The sequence below is a fragment of the Artemia sp. Qi Xiang Cuo genome, chromosome 4, assembly GCF_049724085.1.
Source record: "Artemia sp. Qi Xiang Cuo chromosome 4, ASM4972408v1, whole genome shotgun sequence".
Taxonomy (NCBI): Eukaryota; Metazoa; Arthropoda; class Branchiopoda; order Anostraca; family Artemiidae; genus Artemia; species Artemia sp. Qi Xiang Cuo.
This window is the reverse complement of record NC_142797.1, coordinates 17,065,737-17,087,408: the sequence shown is the minus strand read 5'-3', so window position 1 is coordinate 17,087,408 and position 21,672 is coordinate 17,065,737. Positions and strand designations below refer to the sequence as shown.

At 38.3% G+C, this 21,672-nt stretch overlaps 1 protein-coding gene across 3 annotated transcripts in view; it reads right to left on the bottom strand.

The window, feature by feature from the left end:
- The window catches only part of LOC148952827 (uncharacterized), a 135,435-nt gene that overhangs the window by 49,358 nt on the left and 64,405 nt on the right, over positions 1 to 21,672 (bottom strand). For all 3 annotated transcript variants that reach the window (XM_089088116.1, XM_089088114.1, XM_089088115.1), the window contains exons 9-11: positions 15,711 to 16,085; positions 8,512 to 8,716; positions 5,258 to 5,799 (exon numbers count right to left, since the gene is read on the bottom strand). In XM_089088116.1, the coding sequence (XP_088944242.1) occupies positions 5,258 to 5,799; positions 8,512 to 8,716; positions 15,711 to 16,085 (1,122 nt within the window). The remainder of the gene's footprint in view (positions 1 to 5,257; positions 5,800 to 8,511; positions 8,717 to 15,710; positions 16,086 to 21,672) is intronic.

Genomic DNA, 21,672 nt, shown 5'->3' with positions numbered 1-21,672 from the left:
CGGTCCCATCTTACTTTTTATTCCCAAAACTTAAACAACAATTGAAAGGCGTCCATTCTATTAGACCTGATTTCAGTCTTGTTTGGGAGTTCATACTGTAAACATCTCTGTTGGATATAGTCTGGGTATAATCTCATTATACAGTAAGACTCAATTGTGATTCCCTACAGACTTATCATAATCAACATTTTTGAACTTGGATTATTTATTATTTAGTTATTAGATTACCCTACGGACTTTTTATGGAAAATAGTTTTAGAATCGGAACTTGAATTATTTGACAGCCAATTATTTTGGAAGGAAATTAACTTTGGACTCATTAACTAGTTGTATTACCGGTAAAACTCAATACGAATATGACACGAACCAGAACTACTTATATTTGCCCTGGATGTGAGAGGCCGTGTGGGAAAGGTGTGACGATTCAGTGCTCGAAATGCCTTCTATGGTTCCATCCCCCATATGCTGGAACCACGCCGGTATTACGACAAGAAAACCCCAACTGGAAATGCAGCTCATGTGTTACGGCTGTTGTAATTGAGCACCCTGAGGCTGATACTCCTGCATACGCTGTCGTTAACCCAAAGAATATGTTTTCCCCGCCTTTAGAGAACCCATACCCTCAAAATTGTCCCAAAAGTTGTGAGAGTTGCCTTTCAAAAGACAATTTAATCCTGCAACTTGAAAAAAAGATTCACAGCATGGAAGAAAACAATGAATCTCAAGCCCGATCCCTATCGATGAAACAGACCGAAATCGACGCTCTGAATTTACTTGAAAAAAGTTGTGACGTTGTGATAAAAATTGCTTAAGGACTAGGAATCCCCGAAAGACGAGAAACTAAGAAAAAGTGTTTCTTTTTTATATCAACTGGTGCATGCAAACTTGGTGAACAGTGTCCCTTTATTCATGAAAGCAAAAACGTTAATGATAAGAAGAAACAACAAAATCAACGAGAGAATTTCCGTGTAAATAAAGTGAGCAAGTATTTCGAAGGAGGTTCCTGCAACAACCAATTTTTTTTTTAAATTTATACATATATGCCGAAAATATAGACTGAAAAGTGCAAAGCAACAAATTGCAATTTCGATCATGTCGATCTTTGCCCTATGATGGCTTCTGCCAACAAGTTGTGCAGTTTTGCTCATAGTGTTAGTAATTTAAAACGTCGCCTTAATCGTTCAGTGCCTTTTAAGTATTTTGACCGTTTGCTTCGTTTTAACCGTGATCCAGTATTCGATTATAGTATGCCAAGCCATAGTCAGATTGTTTATGGAAGCAATGCTTCAAGCAAAAATCCTAGACCCGAGCCGGTGTCAAAAAACTTGTCGAGACGAGGGGGCCAACAGCTGAGCCTCTTAGACCCCTCCCTCCTCCTCCTCCACCAATCTCTTTTTATCAACAGCCAATAAACAACCATTCACGTCCTTATTCTAGTCCCCCTCCCCTTTACCCCGTCCCCTGCAGAAGGAAAAAATGTAGGTAACTTCAGTTTAAATAATCCTGTTGCTGCTCTAGTCGCGATAGAGGGCAAGAAATTCCAAAATAAACCTTTTCCCCGGGAGTTTTACGACAAACGTTATGTATTTCCTTCTTTCCTTTACAGCAACGCCGAAAGTTTAAATCTAGAGAAATTTACTTAACTTCAGACCACGGCTCAAATGCTTTGCTCTTCCGTTAACTGTGTTTCCGAAGTCCACCGACAAGATCTTAATTTATTGAGGGTTCCTAAATTTTCTTCTTTTATTAAACTTCGGCCTGATAACCATCCTCTTGGGGAAAAAGGAGGGGGAATTATGACACTCGTGCACGAAGATTTTAAACCTCAGCTTTTATATATACCTTTTCTTGAAGATATTGATGAAATTTTTTGGGTCAACGCCCAACCAAAGCGACTCCCTAGGCCGCTCTCTGCCGTAGCAGTGTGCGTTTTCTATTATTCACCTGGTCAGCCAGCTGCAGCAAGAAAAGCTTTTTGGGAGAAGCTTCAGGAATCGACAGATTATGTCCAGAGAACTCACCCATATTTTGGATTATTAATGCTAAGAGATGCTAACAAACTTGATAGCAAATCGCTGGCCAGGTAACTTAACCTTAAAAACCTAGTTGATTTCCCAACAACTAAGGGGAATACCTCTCTGGATGTAATCCTGACAAATCTATCGGAATATTACCAGAATCCAAGTAAACTAGCACCACTTGGTGGAAGTTATCATTATATGTTACAGTGGAACCCCTTGGAAAAAGTAAAAATTAAATATTCAGTAACCGAAGTTACTTCAAGGCCGATCACTGACCATTGTCTGCTGCAATTCGGAATATTATGGAATATTATGGAAGAATTCCATAATAAGGTAAATTCAAAATTTCTCGAGTGCTTTCCCGAAGTAAGACTAAATTCTGTTCTAGTGATAAACCATTCGTAAATTCAAAAATAAAGCAACTGATAAAACATAAATTGCACCTAATACGAAACGGTCAAGAGAACCAAGCAAAAGAGTTGGCAAACCAAATAAAATGGCAAATCAAAAAGGCCCAAGCAAATTACTATGAAAATGAGGTTGACCATCTTTTGGAGTCCAAGCCGTCGCAGTTTTTCAGTAAAGTAAAAAGTCTGACCGGCAAAACGTCTCAACTAGTTGACTTCATGAAGGAGGAGCCTCTAGAGAAAACTGCGAATGATTTAAATACCCATTTTGCTTCAATTGTGCAGTCTTACCCCCCCCTCTTCCACCCGAGGATCCTCCAGTAAGTTTAACTACTCCTTCAGATGATAATTTAGTTGCTGATATTTCATCGGCAATTATAATCCGTAAACTCTCTTCGTTAAAAAAAAAAAACTTCCGTTGCCCCTTTTGACATTGCAGTTGCTCTCATTAAAGCATTTGCTAAAGAATTATCATTTCCCCTTCAGATAATTTTCAATAATATAACAAAGACAGGATATTTTTCAAAGAAATGGAAGAAAGGGTTTATTACTCCCATTCCAATGAAAGGAGCAGCTAATGATTTCTCTGGTGTCCGGCCGATCACAGTTTCGTTAGTTTTTAGCAGAATATACGAAAGCTTTGTTGCCACATGGCTGAAAAATTATCTTTTGAAAGTAACTGATCGAAAGCAATTCGGTAACATCCCTAAGTGTTCGACAGTTCATTACCACGTTAATTTAATTGATTTTATTTTAAAACACCTGGATGAACCTGGAAAATGGATAAAATTAATTGCAATTGATTTCAGAAAAGCATTTGACCTTGTTGATCACAAAATCCTTTTAGAAAAAATGGCGGAATAAAATATACCCAGCTTTATTATTAAAATAATCAAGAGCTTCTTAAGAGCAAACTGTGAAGTATAAAGACCAATTTTCCACTTCTCTGCCAGTTTTTTTGTGGAATTCCACAAGGAACTGTGATCGGGCCGCTAGGCTTCCTCCTCATGATAAATAAAATTGCTGCTGAGCTGGAGGACAGATGGAACGTTGACGACTTGTCCTTAACGGAAATCTTATCTAAGGATTCGAAGAGCAATGCTGCTGGTTTCATCGACCAAATTACCTCAGAGGCGGCTGAACTAAACATCTTCATGAATAAAGACAAATGCTTGGCCACGACATTTTCTTTTCTTCAGAATACTCAACCGTCTTTCGAACCTCCTATCGCTTCCGAGCTAATAAGCCATAAAATAACTTCACTTGGTGTGGTGATTTCTTCTGACCTCTCATGGCGGGAGAATACAAAGACAATTGTAAAAAAAGCTAATTCCGCAATCCAAATGCTAAAATCCACCCCTTAGTTGAATATGCTTGTCCGGTTTGGCACTTTGCCCTTACCCAGGATGAAACTAATAGAATAGAACGAGTTCAGAAGAGATCACTGCAAATCATTTATGGCGGTTCCCCTCTAACTTACTACTTTTACCTCAAAGAATTTAAACTTGAATCCCTTTCTTCCCGCCGAGAAAAATTATGCACATTATCGCATGCATATACATAATATGCACATGCATAATATGTACATTATCATATGTCACATTATTTTTCACACATAAACAGATAAAATTGCAATTTTTTAACTATGGAATAGAAAAAGAGTTAATAAAGCAGTCCAAGTTAAAATAAAGTTCATTTTAAAACGATAAAGTGATCGATGCGCTACCAAAGTGCTAAGAAAAAAGAAGAATTTTTCATATTATTCGGTCAGTAGGAAAGAATCTATTAAATAAATAAATTTGAAAAAGCAATTTGATTAGCGTTTGGATAGACGCAAATTTAAATATATTTTTCTTGGGACCGTGCAATTGTTTACACCATCAAATATAAATACTATTTAATATATACATTTTGACTGGCAGAATATTCATTCGGGGGTATGAATCAAACTCTTTTAATTTTTAGGCATGTTTAAAGTCTTTTCAGCGTTTTTAAGTACGTTTATTTTTCATAATAAAACACAATTTAAAACAGAAAATCCTTTGCATTTCGGACCTGCCCGAAAGGTAGTTTCCCCAGGCTACCAAAAATCGCATTACCTAATGAAATTTTGGGTAGAACTCTCTACGAATATAAGAACCCCTACTCCCAACAGTACTACATGATTTTATCTACAGAAAGCCAAGATACTGCAACTGCAAAAAATTAAGACTAGAATGAAAAACAAATTTAATATCTACTAATTAATTAAATTACTATATTTCATCAGATGATAAAAATATAGGCTGAATAAGAATTAGGAAAGAGCAGAATCAAGAAACAACTAAAGAGATTCTAACTTATTATAAAATTTCGGAGACTTAAGACTTTTGGAAAAAGGGTGCAAAACATTTTTTTTACAGCAGTAACGAAGCATACGCCGCGCTTTTATCTCTTTTATGCCTGTCAATCCAACTTTCTTATAATAATAGTATATAATTTTATTATAATAATATTTAAATATACATTTCTTTACTATTCGAATCCTGTGTCTAATTATTATTTTCTGTTTATGTATCAGATTGAATTGTATTGAACGGTAAGTCAGAAAAGATTCTAACAATTTCAAACTTCTACTAGAACTTATGAAATGGGTGTGAATTTTCCAAAATTTAAATATTTCAAAAACCCTTACTTTTGGCCACGACAATTTCTTCCTTAACTGAAGTGCGAATTCGCATTCCGGAACACCAAGTCATACCTTGAAACCCAAACTTGCTTATTTAGTTTGGCGTTTTTCACTTTGATTCAAAAACCCAAGACGTATAATTTTTGAAAATAAGAAATTACCTTTGCTATCAACAGCCCCTCAACTTTCTTCGTTACTTCTTCAATTTTTTTAGAAAGAGGTTCCCTTTCCTGCACCTTCGTCTCTTTCGATACAGCTTGAACGACTCCAGGTTTGCCTTTCACTTTTTTCCCTACATGCTTAGACGGTTCAATTCCCTTAGATGTCTGCTTCGCATTCACTTTGCTCAGTTCTGCAATCTTAGCAGACCGTTGATCACTGATGGCTTGAGGTGGAGTCACAGTCTGGACATTAGAAGGAGCTTTTCGCACAGCCTGTGCTGGAACTGTTATTTTGGACTGAGGTGGAGCGGCACTGGGGACATTCGAAGTTCTTCGGACGGGCTGCGCTGTTTTGGACTGAGGTGGAGCGACAGTTTGGACATTAGCAGGACTTCTTAGGATGGACTGCGTTGGCGCTGTTGTTTTGGACTGAGCAGGTATCTGTTGTTGAGGTGGCTTCGAGTCACGTTGGATTTGAGCTTTAACTTGAGCCGAAGGTCGAGGCTTTTGAGGAGGTTTAGCAGGAGCAGCTTGAGGAGTACCTAAAGAGCAAATTGAAGAAATTACAGCAAAGTAGAATTTACAGCTTTATCATTTGATATTTCTATAGAATGATATTTCTAACAATTAAGATACAACATAGGTTGTTAGCCTTTAAATGTTAAAACAAACTGTATTTAAACAAATGACAAGATATCATAGGTACCGCAAAAGCGCTGCCAAAATAAAGAGCCATGTGGGCACAATGTATTTTTTTTACCTTGTTTTTCTTAGATCAGGGCAAAGCATTAAACGCTTCTAAATAAAATCTAAATAAAATTTAAACAAAATCGTAAAACATTATCTTACTGCTTTCATCGCTACTTGTTATCAATTTGTCAAATATTTCGCCAAATTATTATCAGATTTGTTACTTCCATTAAATTCTTTTACATTACTTTAGGACAGATTATGACAAATCTATATTTCAATATTTTTGAGGGGCACAATAACTAGGTTCACCGATAAGAGAACATATATCGTTCAAACATAAATTCCCCTAACAGAGAGAATAATAATAATAATATATATAAAAAATATAAATAAAATCCATCATACATCTAGGAAAAAAGAGCTCTATGGTTTGGTCATTGCCTTTCCCAGTTTTTAAAATTCATCGAAATCTTACCAAATTACTTTTACCAATAAAAATTTCCCAATTTTTTTCCCACGGAATATAATTCACCAATTTTTATCTGTTTTGTCTAGTTGCCAAAGATTCCTGCATGTAGCCATTATTACGCAATATTTATTAGATTTTGTTAGTTCATTGACATAGGCCAACTAAATTTTTTTTTCTAAACAGGATTTGTACAGCTTAAGATAAATTATTCTAGAGAATAAATCACTCAAATCACCTCCAAAATCAGATTTTCAAGGGAAACTTCAAAAGTACATTGTATTCAGCGCTAAACTGGGACTGAGATTGAGAGAGACTAAACGATTGGACTGAAGTGGCAAGAAAAATTATTATAGGAGTTGATAAAATACTTTTATGAGAAAAAAAGCAAATAAAAAGTATTTTATACTTTGAGGATTAAAACTTAAAGAGCTTAAATAAAAGACTTAAAAGAAACTAAAATCAAAGGATTGGAATGAAGTAGCAAGAATAATTAAAAATTTAAGTAAAAAAAAACTTTTGAGTAAAAGCAAACACAGATTATTTTATAGGCATATGATTTCCTCAACTGACTCCAAAAAGTTTCAGAGAAGATTATTCGAGACTTCGGGGTCAGGAGCAAATTACGAGTCTACGAATATTGATAAACTCCATCTCTAGTCTCCTTCTTAGGCTCCAATCCTTCGGTCCCCTCTACTAAATGCAATAGATCAAACACAACTGAGTTTTTTTTTCTTTATTCAGAGTAAGCTCAAAACTAAGTATATGTCAGTCTTTGTATAACTTCCAAACGTATAGATACGTTTTTTTTTTTTTTTTCAGTCGAGTAGCTTGGTAATTTCTATTAAATCTTCTAATCAGAGTGCCCCGATTTAGGGGCACTTAGTAAAGAGCAAAGCATCTTCTATGCATTGTTTTCCCCCCTGCCAATTCCCATAAAAGAGGAGGTTATAGAAACTTAGGATTGGGATCATTCGATTGGAAATTGAAAGTTTTAATTCCTTTTTAAAAGTTGAAAATAATTGGATTAAAGTTACAAGCAATTTTTCACAAAATGTAAAAAGAAGCGGGTTGTGTTATTACCTAATTGCACCAACATTTCTGGTCTATGGCCCCCAATTACTGGTCTAATTGCACCCCTAACCCTAGTCTATGGCTTAACGACGCTTCTTAAACACAAAGGTCCTCGTGTTGGCCCTGTGGCAGCTGGGACAGAACTTCACGCTCCGTATTGCCAAGCACAGGTTGATTCTGTTACCACGGGCATTTGCACCCAACTCCATCCACTCCATGATCATCTTCAAGTCATTAGCATCTAAGAGCTTCTTGAATACCAAAAAGAGATGAAAATTGCAGAGCGAAAGGCTATAAGGAGGGTGTTTAAGCGGCACCCAAGATATGTTTTTCCATTTTTTGAGTTAGAACGCTAGACCTCGGCGCTTTGCGATGAAACAAAAAAGAATGAGGTATTGTATCGGTTGACCATGGTTTTACATAGATAATTTATCTAGACTTACTCAAAAGTTCAAAGTAGTACATAGACTTGATGATCTGGCTTTCATAGATAAACTCAATATACAAAACGCTGAGCAGTCGAAAAAGTGGCAAATACATTGACAGCCAAATTTCTACTTTCACGTTTTCGACTACTTCTTTTTTGCACACGGTACGATCGGATTGCCTACAAAAGGAGACACCCAGCACTGAGTACTTGAAGAAAAGCTTCGTAAGACGCTACAACTCTATTTGGAATGATCTCCTAAATCTACTACACTGAGTACTTGGAGAAGGCACAAAAATCAAGTTTTAGCAGCCTGGCGCCACACAAATTTTATCACAAGACCAATATAGGTGGCATTGATAACATATGATATTTTTAGGCTTTATTAAGGCAGAACCTTGACAATAATCCATCACACAAACGAACAGTGTATCTATTTCTAGAATGTCCATCTCTTACCAGAGATCAGAGCTAATGAAGCCAATTGAATGTTTTTTGTCACCCCTGACAAATCTAAGAATGACCACCCATTCCGTTCAGGTTTGCACAATTGGAAAAAAAAACGTATTTGGCCCGTTCGTGTAGGCTATTTACCTTTTACATGATTGACTGGTTTGGAAGCAGGAGACTTCTCGGCAAGGACTGGAGGTTTAGCTGATGGCCTAACAGTTGTATTTTGAACTGTCTTCTCTTTAGTCACCTGCTGTTCTGCCACTTTTTCAGCTTTTCTTCGCTCCAAAACACTCCGTAAACGCTGTCGTATAGCCGGATACCGACGAGCCATTGCCGCATTTCGAATCTAGAAAACAGTTATTTCAAATTAGAAGAAAAATATATTTTCTTCCATTTTCAAAACCATTTAAAAAACTTCTTTATTAAAAAACTATTTGAAGTTGTTTAATGACTGAAAAATGAAAAATAAAAAAAGCTTCATTACTCTAAATTTAAAAAAACTAAGAAAAAAACTATTTAAAATTATTTAGAAAATCAAGAATTTTCAAAACTATTTCGAATACTATGCTTCTTTGTTAATGGCAAAAACTCATCATATTAATTGTAATGTTAATGGCTCATGTAAACATTAACATAAACTCATGTTAATGGCTCGGCGCAAAATACCTCATATACCTGTTATAGGTGGCTCATATACCTTACCAATATAGGACATTCAATCTTTCTATTACCCTATTATTGGCTATTTAGTAAAACTACTCTAAAAATGAGGTTCAAAAAATTAAATAGTCATAAAAATGAGGTAAAAAAATGAGGATAGTGAACACACATAAATTTAATTTAAGCCATTCCCTGATGATAAGTATACTGAGTAGAATCGAGTTCCTTCGCTCACAAAGACTAGTGCTTCATCATCAGCTTTAGGCCTTAAATCCTGCTTACTAATATTTCAAATACATTAATAAGCCTCTCACATGATGTTAACAAAGTACGTAGTGATGTTCCTACATTAGTAAAGATACAAACTCTTGAATATCAATAATAACTTTTTTTTGTCGTATATAGATTAAACAAATTTATATAATCACAGTAGATCTATCACCTCCAAAATCTACCTCTCTCGTGAGAGGTCTGAAGGACCTCTCACGAAATTTGGGTAATATGGGCCTAAAATATACTTTTCTAAACTTAGGCATTCCACCACTAAAAAAGGCCCTATGATTTCCAACCCTGTAGTTGGTAGGTAACAATGAGAAAACTGTTAGTAGCTATTGCATATACATCTTATATAATAGCTGTTCGTTTAGTGTGAATTATCAAAAGATAGGGGTATTAAATCATCTTCCAAATGAAGATGCAATATTTATCAGAAATTGTATTTTAGTTTAATAATACAAACAAAATAGATTAGACATAGCAATTTCCTTTCAAATGATCCCTTAAACAGCTCTCCATGATGTTCTTAATACTTAATAAGATGTTCTTAATACAAACAAAATAGAATAGACATAGCAATTTCCTTTCAAATGATCCCTTAAACAGCTCTCCATGATGTTCTTAATACTTAATAAGATGTTCTTAATACAAACAAAATAGAATAGACATAGCAATTTCCTTTCAAATGATCCCTTAAACAGCTCTCCATGATGTTCTTAATACTTAATAAGATGTTCTTAATACAAACAAAATAGAATAGACATAGCAATTTCCTTTCAAATGATCCCTTAAACAGCTCTCCATGATGTTCCAGTGCCCCACTAGCGGCGAAGAAACAAAAGAGGACACATCAGTACGGGACATGCAAAAGAAGTAATTTTCAAAGGTGTTCAAGGTGGGGGACTATGACTTTCCTGTGTTGGGTTTTCGACAATAGTAGTTCCAATTGTGGGCTTTTCGTTTCGATCCAACGCATTTTCGACGGGTTCCAGGCGTTTTATCAAAATTCATGTAAACACATTTTCAAATTAACATTTTACTATTAAGACTAATCAAAATAATAGTCATCATTCTTGAATCAGCTACAAATTGATTTTTTTTTCTCACTAAATTGTCTTTTTAAGGAATTTTGAAACTTATGGTTATAATGGGATGTAGATCGTTCTCTACTAGGTTGCAACTGTCGCTACAACCATAACTATACGGATTTTATGCTGATGCCATCTATGTTATATACAGAGTTATTGTAGCTGAGTTTGCATCTTTGCCCTTAATGGGATAAAGCTTCTGCATTACTTTGAGGTTATTTCCATACTGATTTCTACACTCTAATTCTAGATTTTTAGTTGAGTAGTATTTGAGGGACCTTCTATAATTCTTAGTATAGGTATTTCTCTCTGGGTATTCTCACCAGCACCATCTTCTTTTTTCTTATATAGAATGGCACGATATCTATTTTGCTATTTTCATATAGCGCCATCTTTGTTGCCATGACTGTTTCTTCTGAATAAGTGAAGTTACATAGTTGCCAAATATTGCATAGCTGCCAAATTTAGACAGTATATTTTGCCATTTTCGGCGATAAAATTCGGGCTGCATTTTTCGGAGATAGCCTGTGCAGAAGTGAGCAACAACGAACATTCAAGAGGCCGTACAGTACTAGCGGGATTTTTCTCCTTAAACTGCTGGGATAAGGTGATTCGTGTGTTGCACTTCCCACGGGTCTTATCTACCGCTAAATCTTTAAAGCTTGTAACGCCGGTGTTGCCAAATTGAACTGAAGGTTTTGCTGACAAAATCTTTGCCAAAATAAATAACATAGATATGGTAGAACTCTGCCCACGGTGCAAGAAAAATGTAACAAGAGCTCAAGGAGGAATTCAGTGCAGAGACTGCTTAAAATGGCTCCACTTTGGTTGCACAGGTCTTGCGTATAATACAGAAGCTGCTGACAAACTCCGAGGACAATGGCAATGCTATAGTTGCAAATCTTCTAGCAACGACCAATATAAAGCAACTCCTCCACCAAAAGCACAAAATACTAGAGGGACTCCGAGAGAAGAATTCACCAAAAGCCAAGGTCCCTCGGTAAGCCAGCCTACGGAGCCCAAAAAGATTCCTTTGGGCACTAGTTTCCCAGATAACAACACAGAATGCAGCTACTGTCACAAAGACGTCGACATTACCACCTCTTTCCTCTGCTTTTTCTGCAACGAGTGGAAACATGCCTCTTGCCGAGGTATAAATGCAGATCTCGTGCTGGTCTTGAAGAGAGAAGATAGCGAGTGTCTCCTGTTTAAATACGAATGCCTCTCCTGCTCCAAACGAAACGTAGCACTTCTACAACTTCAAGTGCGACAGCTAACAGAAGCTCAACCTCACAGACCTCATGAGGCAACACCTTCGAATTATAGTGAAAAACCCTCACCTCACGACATCCAGCCGACAATAAATGCAATTATTCAGGCAGAAGTAGAAAAGGAATTAAGAGAACAGAAAAAGATGAATTTTGTAGTCATGGGGCTGCCTGAATCTACTGCTGTCAATGACATTACACAGGTTGTCAAATTGACTCAAGAAAACGAGCTCGGGGCAAATATCACTGAAGGGGAGATACTAGAAACTGCCCGGATTGGAAGACCAAAAGAAGATGGTACTCCACGCACTTTGTTAGTTAAGCTAAAAAAAATCACAAGAGATTGAGATAAAAAGACAAACAATCCTGAGGACAGCTCTAAATCTAAGAAAATCAACAAATGAAGAAACTCGTACCAAAGTATATATTCACCCAGATCTCATGCCCATGCAGAGACAAATGCTCGCCATGAAGCGGCAACAGAAGAGGACTGCCCGCACCCAGTGCGATCGTCAAATGGAGATGCAGAGCCATTGGAAGCGAGGTAAAGACTCCAACGAAGAGCAACGGCAAATATGAAGTAGAATAACCAAAGCCAAACAACTGTCACCATCCTTCAAGCCTAACAAAAAAGCTACTAAAGTAAAAACACTAAAGATATTATATTTAAATGCTGATTCACTACCAAACAAATTATCAGAATTAAAAGTAGAAATGGCAGCAAAGAACCCAGACATAGTAGCAGTGGTCGAAGCTAAGCCTAAACACTGTCGATATCTCCCAACTTTACCAGAGTTGGTCATCAACGGCTACAAAAGCCACACCTTGAACATAGATCAAGAAGAAGGTCGGGGAATTATTTGCTACGTCTTAGACAATTTATCAATCCATAAAGTGTCATCAAAAACAAATGGACAGGAAATTATTTGGCTTCATATATCAAAACCAAACCAAGTAACTCTAAATTTGGCTGTAATATATAGAAGTCCAAATAGCACAGCCGTGAATGACCAAGTACTCTTTAAAGATATTCACGTTATATGTCAAAGATTAACAGAACCAACTCTCATAATTGGAGATTTCAATTACCCTAAAATAGATTAGAACCTTCCTCACGTCCTAGAGCATAGCGGGTCACCCTCACAGAGGGAATTTCTGAAGATAGTGAACGATAATTACCTAGAACAGCTTATTAAAAAACCAACAAGAATTCGAGGAAGCGACAAGCCAACACTACTGGACCTAGTCCTATGCAGTAATACGGAACTAATAAAAGAACTTACTATAGGTCCTCCGGTTGGAAAATCGGACCTACAATCGGGCTACAATTTACTTAGAGGTGATTATAAGTTGCGAAACTATGAGAAAAAAGGAGAGGTGGATGTATTCAAAAGGTGATTACAATACCATGCGAACGGAGCTAGAAGTTTTTAACTGGACTGAAATACTAAATAACACAGATCTAGTAGATGGCATGTACAGAAAGTTTGCATCTGTAATCATAGACCTCACAAAGAAGTATGTACCAATAGTCAAAATATTTAAACGACCGCCTCTAAAACGAAACATCCTTGACCTAATAAAACCAAGCGGCAAGCCTGGGAGACGCTTAAGCAGACTGATACCGAAAGTAATCGTATAAATTATCGCAGAATCGCCAACAAAGTCAGGAAAGCCACTAGACAAGAAGCAAGCGAAAAGGAGAGGAAAGTAGCCGAAAACTCAAAGATCAACCCCAAGGCGTTTTGGAACTTCGTGAACTCAAAAAGAAAAGAACAGCCGGTTATTCCTGATCTTAGAAACTCAGCAACAATTTTAACGATCCGCGACCCAATAGCTAAAGCCAACCTACTAAATCAGCAGTTTTCCACAGTTTTCATAACAGAGAGGGACAAAGATGAAAGTCAAGAGGAATGTCAACCACTAGTCGTAGGCAAGTTTGAAGAAATATGACTGACAATACAAATGGTCTACAAAAAACTAAAAAATCTAAACCCTTACAAATCAGAAGGTCCAGATGGCGTACATCCTAGAGTACTCAAAATCATGACACAAAAAATTGCAGCGAGATTGAGCTACATTTTTGTCAAGTAGCTGGAAACATGAAATATGTCTTATGAAATGAATCAAGCAGCGGGAATACTCCTTTTTAAACGAGAAAGCAGGTGCAAACCAAATATTAGAATAACGATCAGCGTAACCTGTATTAACTGCGCAATGCTCGAATGTTTACTCCAGAATAACACACCACAGTAACTACTTAAAAGAAGCCTCAATTCACCTACACAGTTTGGATTCCTCAAGAAAAGATCAGCAGAAAGCCAGCTACTTGTCGCTACAAACACCTGGAGAAAAAATATGGATAGTAGGATGCAGGTAGATATTTTATACTTAGATCTCAGAAAAGCCTTTGATAAAGTCTTACAAAGTCAACTTCTTCGAAAACTACAGTCTATCGATGTTGGCGATAGTATTCTAAAGTGGGTTCTCAACTTTCTGAAAGGAAGATCTCAGCGAGTAAAACTGGAGGGATATCTTAGCAGCAATGAGACAAAAGTCACAAGTGGAGTAGTTCAAGGTAGTGTTCTGGGGCCTTTACTATTCAATATTTACATAAAGGATCTCCCAAATAACATTGATTCTGAGATACTGCCTTATGCAGATGACACGAAAATCTTTCGTGCAATAACAAGCTTTAGAGATACAGAAATACTACAGCAAGACTTAAACAAAATAGCAGAGTGGATGAAAAAATGGAGCATGGAAGTGAATACAGAAAAAAGTTGTCACATTCGGCTAGGCCCAAAACACATTTCTCGGCACTACTGCTTTGAAGGACAACAGATACCTATACAAGAAGAAGCTCAAGACCTGGGAGTGACAATAGACAGTGATATGACTTTCACCAAGCACTACGAGTCAATCATCTCTAAGTCATCACAAGTCTTGGGAATTATTCGAAGAAATTTGTCTCTTACTGACTCAACACTGTTTTCTATACTCTTCAAATCGTTAGTGAGACCAATGATCGAATACGGTCATACAACAACCAGACCATTTTTTCAAAAAGACAGCAATGCAATAGAAAAAATCCAAAGGAGGGCTACTAAATTTGTTCCATCACTTAGAGACTTGTCATACCAAGACCGTTTGAAAAAACTGTCGCTCCCAAGCCTCTCATACCGATTTTTGAGAGGAGATCTTATTGAAGTATACAAAATATGCAACAGATACTACAACAACATCCCTCCAGAAGAGATAATAACATTCAAGAATAATAACCTGAGAGGTCACAAATTTAAGCTAACTGAAGAACGTTTCAGAAGCGATGTTGGGAGATGGGCATTCAGCAACCGCATTGTCTCCGAGTGGAATGCACTACCATCAGACACTGTTAACTCAGATTCAGTCAATGCATTTAAGAACAAAATTGACAAACATTATAGTGATAAAGCATTTGATTATTTAAATTTTTGTAGATAGAGGCGCAAGCCTGTTTTCGCAATATATTATTATTATTATTATTATACAGCTGTTTAAGGGCAAATGCACCATCGCTTGGCAGTATAACCTCTGATACTGGGAAGCCACATAAAAGCGTATCAATAATTGTAAGTTGATTAATATAAAATCCTAAGATCATACCTGTGACAAAACAAAATAAAATTATACAAACTCCGAAAAAGTAAAATGGAACATGCGGAACATGAGACCCTTAAACTTAAGATATGCTGTTCTTACTAAATATTCCTTTTTTTCTTCTCTACAAAGTGGAAAACTAAAATTTTGGTTAAGTTTACGTTCTATCCCCTTAAGAAAACCAGGTAAATAAAAGAAAGAAACACAAGAATATTGTAACGAATGTTCCATCACAATGACAACAATAACAATGTCCTTAAAGGAAGAAAATAAAATAAAGGAAAGAAACTAAATAAATAAAAGAAAGATAAATATGAATCTCACAACAGATGATGACAACAATCACAATATCCTTAAAGAAAGAAAATGAGAAAATAAAATAAATAAAAAAGAAAAATAGAAATCTCACAACAGATGTTCCATCATGGTGACAACAATCACAATGTCCTTTCTTCAGTTCCATAGTGTCTGTATCACTATCGTCACTATCCCCGGAGTGGCTACTCCCACAGATAGGGCTCGCATCGTGTTTACACCCCAAATGGCTACTCATACAGCTAGAGCTCGCACTGTGCTTGGGTAAACTGTCTGGCATTTCTGAGTTAGGCCTGTTTGGGGCTCCCTTAGGAGGATGCGTAGCTGAGCTTGCCTCAGTCTTTGTTTCTTTACAATCAGATTTGGCGGGAGCGTAGCCAAACTTGAAGATATCCCTCGATTTCTGCACCTCTTGGAATTTTTGCGTGGCCAAGTTGACTAAAGACTCTGGCTTTATTTCAGAACTAACCTGTAAACCATCAAATATGATACAAAAGTAGGTTCTAACTTCAAAGAAAAAAGGAACAAAACAAAAATCCGGCTCAAATCCTGGTAAGCATCGTGCCAAGGAATATAGTCAAATATAAGCAAAACACCCTCTTTAAAAGGTTTAAAAGTCTCCATTTATCAGTAGTTTAAGAAAGTAGTAATAATTACTAGTTATTAGTAGAAATCAGAAATTAGTAGTTTAAGGATTAACAAGTAGTTTAAGAAAGTTTAAGAAACACGAACCTTTGGAGGTTTTCAATCAGAAGGTTTCAAAGATGGTTAAAGGTTTTTTTAATTACTGCTAAGGTATATAGTAGCTTCAATTATTAGTAGCTTAAAAAATACAAGCACAGAATTTAAAGAGGTTTTCAATTATTGCCAAGGCACATAGTCAAATATAAGTTGAATATGCAAAATTAGTTTGAAAATTAAGAAAACCAAATATGTAAGAAATACTATCTAGACTCTAAGCGGATGGTACTCGGCAGAACCATAAAATTAATTATAAATTCTTTCCGAGATATTAATTTTCTTTCAATTGTACAAATAGCGACGAAGACCACACTGCCTTTCCATCATAAACAAATAAGTAGAACAACAGGGAAATTTTTATACAAGTTGCGTTCCACTGTCTTGTATAAAAATTTCCCTGTTGTTCTACTTTTTCTTTCAATTGTACCATGTAAAATGTGTGTTACCATGTAACACTGCTCGGGACCAATCTATATTTACAGGGTTATCTATATTAGGCTATATTTACAGGGTAAGGTTAGGTCTATATATTACAGGGTTAGGGTTGAAACCACAAAGTAACTCACATCAAAAAAAGAAGGAAAAACTCCCTCTAAAAAACTCCACCAGTAGCGTCTAAAAATACCAGAAAATTTTACCAAAAAAATTGAAAAAAACCTTTACGAAAAACCCCTATTTTACAGTTTAAAAGTTTAGCAGTGAATATAAGGGTGTGAAAGCTGCAACATTCTTTTCGTAAACTGCAGAATTTAGGGGAATAAACCTAAAAACTCCACCCTTCAGAAAATGTTGCGTCACGTTGAGGTTTGTTTGCAAATACAGTGTAATGTATATACAGATTTTGCCAAACTGTATAGATACAATTTTTGTTTTCTTTGCTCTTGGGAGCTATATGTCTCATTAGACGAGCAATAATAGTAAATATTTATGTAAATATATATGTAAATATATATATATATATATATATATATATATATATATATATATATATATATATATATATATATATATATATATATATATATATATATATATATATATATATATATATGTATATATATATGTATATATATATATATATATATATATATATATATATATATAATATATATATATATATATATATATATATATATATATATATGTTATGGTAAATGTCCGAAATCTAGTTAATGTCGAAATACACCGGTGAATGTTCAAAATTTCTTTTTCTCTGCTTCGATTCAATTAGCTTTGCGAGTCAGCTTTTTCAGACTTATGCAACCTATGATGGTAAAAGTTAAAGTTAGGTTAGATTATGTTAGTTTAGATTAGGTTAAGTTAGACTAGGTTAGGTTAACTTTGGTTCTAAATATCAGAAATGGGTTAAAAACCTAACTTAAGCTAACCTAAACCAACCTAAGCTCGTCTAAACAAATCTAACCTAACCTCCCATCATCAAACCTTGCATTAAATTGAAAAAATTGACTGGCAACGGTGAGTAAATGCAAGGAGAAAAAAAGGTATTTCGGACCGTGAATGTCGACATTAACCAATTTGCGGACTTTCACCGTAACACACACACACACACACACACACACACACACACACACACACACACACACACACACACACACACACACACACACACACACACACACACACACACACACACACACACACACACACACACACACACACACACACACACACACACACACACACACACACACACACACACACACACACACACACACACACACACACACACACACACACACACACACACACACACACACACACACACACACACACACACACACACACACACACACACACACACACACACACACACACACACACACACACACACACACACACACACACACACACACACACACACACACACACACACACACACACACACACACACACACACACACACACACACACACACACACACACACACACACACACACACACACACACACACACACACACACACACACACACACACACACACACACACACACACACACACACACACACACACACACACACACACACACACACACACACACACACACACACACACACACACACACACACACACACACACACACACACACACACACACACACACACACACACACACACACACACACACACACACACACACACACACACACACACACACACACACACACACACACACACACACACACACACACACACACACACACACACACACACACACACACACACACACACACACACACACACACACACACACACACACACACACACACACACACACACACACACACACACACACACACACACACACACACACACACACACACACACACACACACACACACACACACACACACACACACACACACACACACACACACACACACACACACACACACACACACACACACACACACACACACACACACACACACACACACACACACACACACACACACACACACACACACACACACACACACACACACACACACACACACACACACACACACACACACACACACACACACACACACACACACACACACACACACACACACACACACACACACACACACACACACACACACACACACACACACACACACACACACACACACACACACACACACACACACACACACACACACACACACACACACACACACACACACACACACACACACACACACACACACACACACACACACACACACACACACACACACACACACACACACACACACACACACACACACACACACACACACACACACACACACACACACACACACACACACACACACACACACACACACACACACACACACACACACACACACACACACACACACACACACACACACACACACACACACACACACACACACACACACACACACACACACACACACACACACACACACACACACACACACACACACACACACACACACACACACACACACACACACACACACACACACACACACACACACACACACACACACACACACACACACACACACACACACACACACACACACACACACACACACACACACACACACACACACACACACACACACACACACACACACACACACACACACACACACACACACACACACACACACACACACACACACACACACACACACACACACACACACACACACACACACACACACACACACACACACACACACACACACACACACACACACACACACACACACACACACACACACACACACACACACACACACACACACACACACACACACACACACACACACACACACACACACACACACACACACACACACACACACACACACACACACACACACACACACACACACACACACACACACACACACACACACACACACACACACACACACACACACACACACACACACACACACACACACACACACACACACACACACACACACACACACACACACACACACACACACACACACACACACACACACACACACACACACACACACACACACACACACACACACACACACACACACACACACACACACACACACACACACACACACACACACACACACACACACACACACACACACACACACACACACACACACACACACACACACACACACACACACACACACACACACACACACACACACACACACACACACACACACACACACACACACACACACACACACACACACACACACACACACACACACACACACACACACACACACACACACACACACACACACACACACACACACACACACACACACACACACACACACACACACACACACACACACACACACACACACACACACACACACACACACACACACACACACACACACACACACACACACACACACACACACACACACACACACACACACACACACACACACACACACACACACACACACACACACACACACACACACACACACACACACACACACACACACACACACACACACACACACACACACACACACACACACACACACACACACACACACACACACACACACACACACACACACACACACACACACACACACACACACACACACACACACACACACACACACACACACACACACACACACACACACACACACACACACACACACACACACACACACACACACACACACACACACACACACACACACACACACACACACACACACACACACACACACACACACACACACACACACACACACACACACACACACACACACACACACACACACACACACACACACACACACACACACACACACACACACACACACACACACACACACACACACACACACACACACACACACACACACACACACACACACACACACACACACACACACACACACACACACACACACACACACACACACACACACACACACACACACACACACACACACACACACACACACACACACACACACACACACACACACACACACACACACACACACACACACACACACACACACACACACACACACACACACACACACACACACACACACACACACACACACACACACACACACACACACACACACACACACACACACACACACACACACACACACACACACACACACACACACACACACACACACACACACACACACACACACACACACACACACACACACACACACACACACACACACACACACACACACACACACACACACACACACACACACACACACACACACACACACACACACACACACACACACACACACACACACACACACACACACACACACACACACACACACACACACACACACACACACACACACACACACACACACACACACACACACACACACACACACACACACACACACACACACACACACACACACACACACACACACACACACACACACACACACACACACACACACACACACACACACACACACACACACACACACACACACACACACACACACACACACACACACACACACACACACACACACACACACACACACACACACACACACACACACACACACACACACACACACACACACACACACACACACACACACACACACACACACACACACACACACACACACACACACACACACACACACACACACACACACACACACACACACACACACACACACACACACACACACACACACACACACACACACACACACACACACACACACACACACACACACACACACACACACACACACACACACACACACACACACACA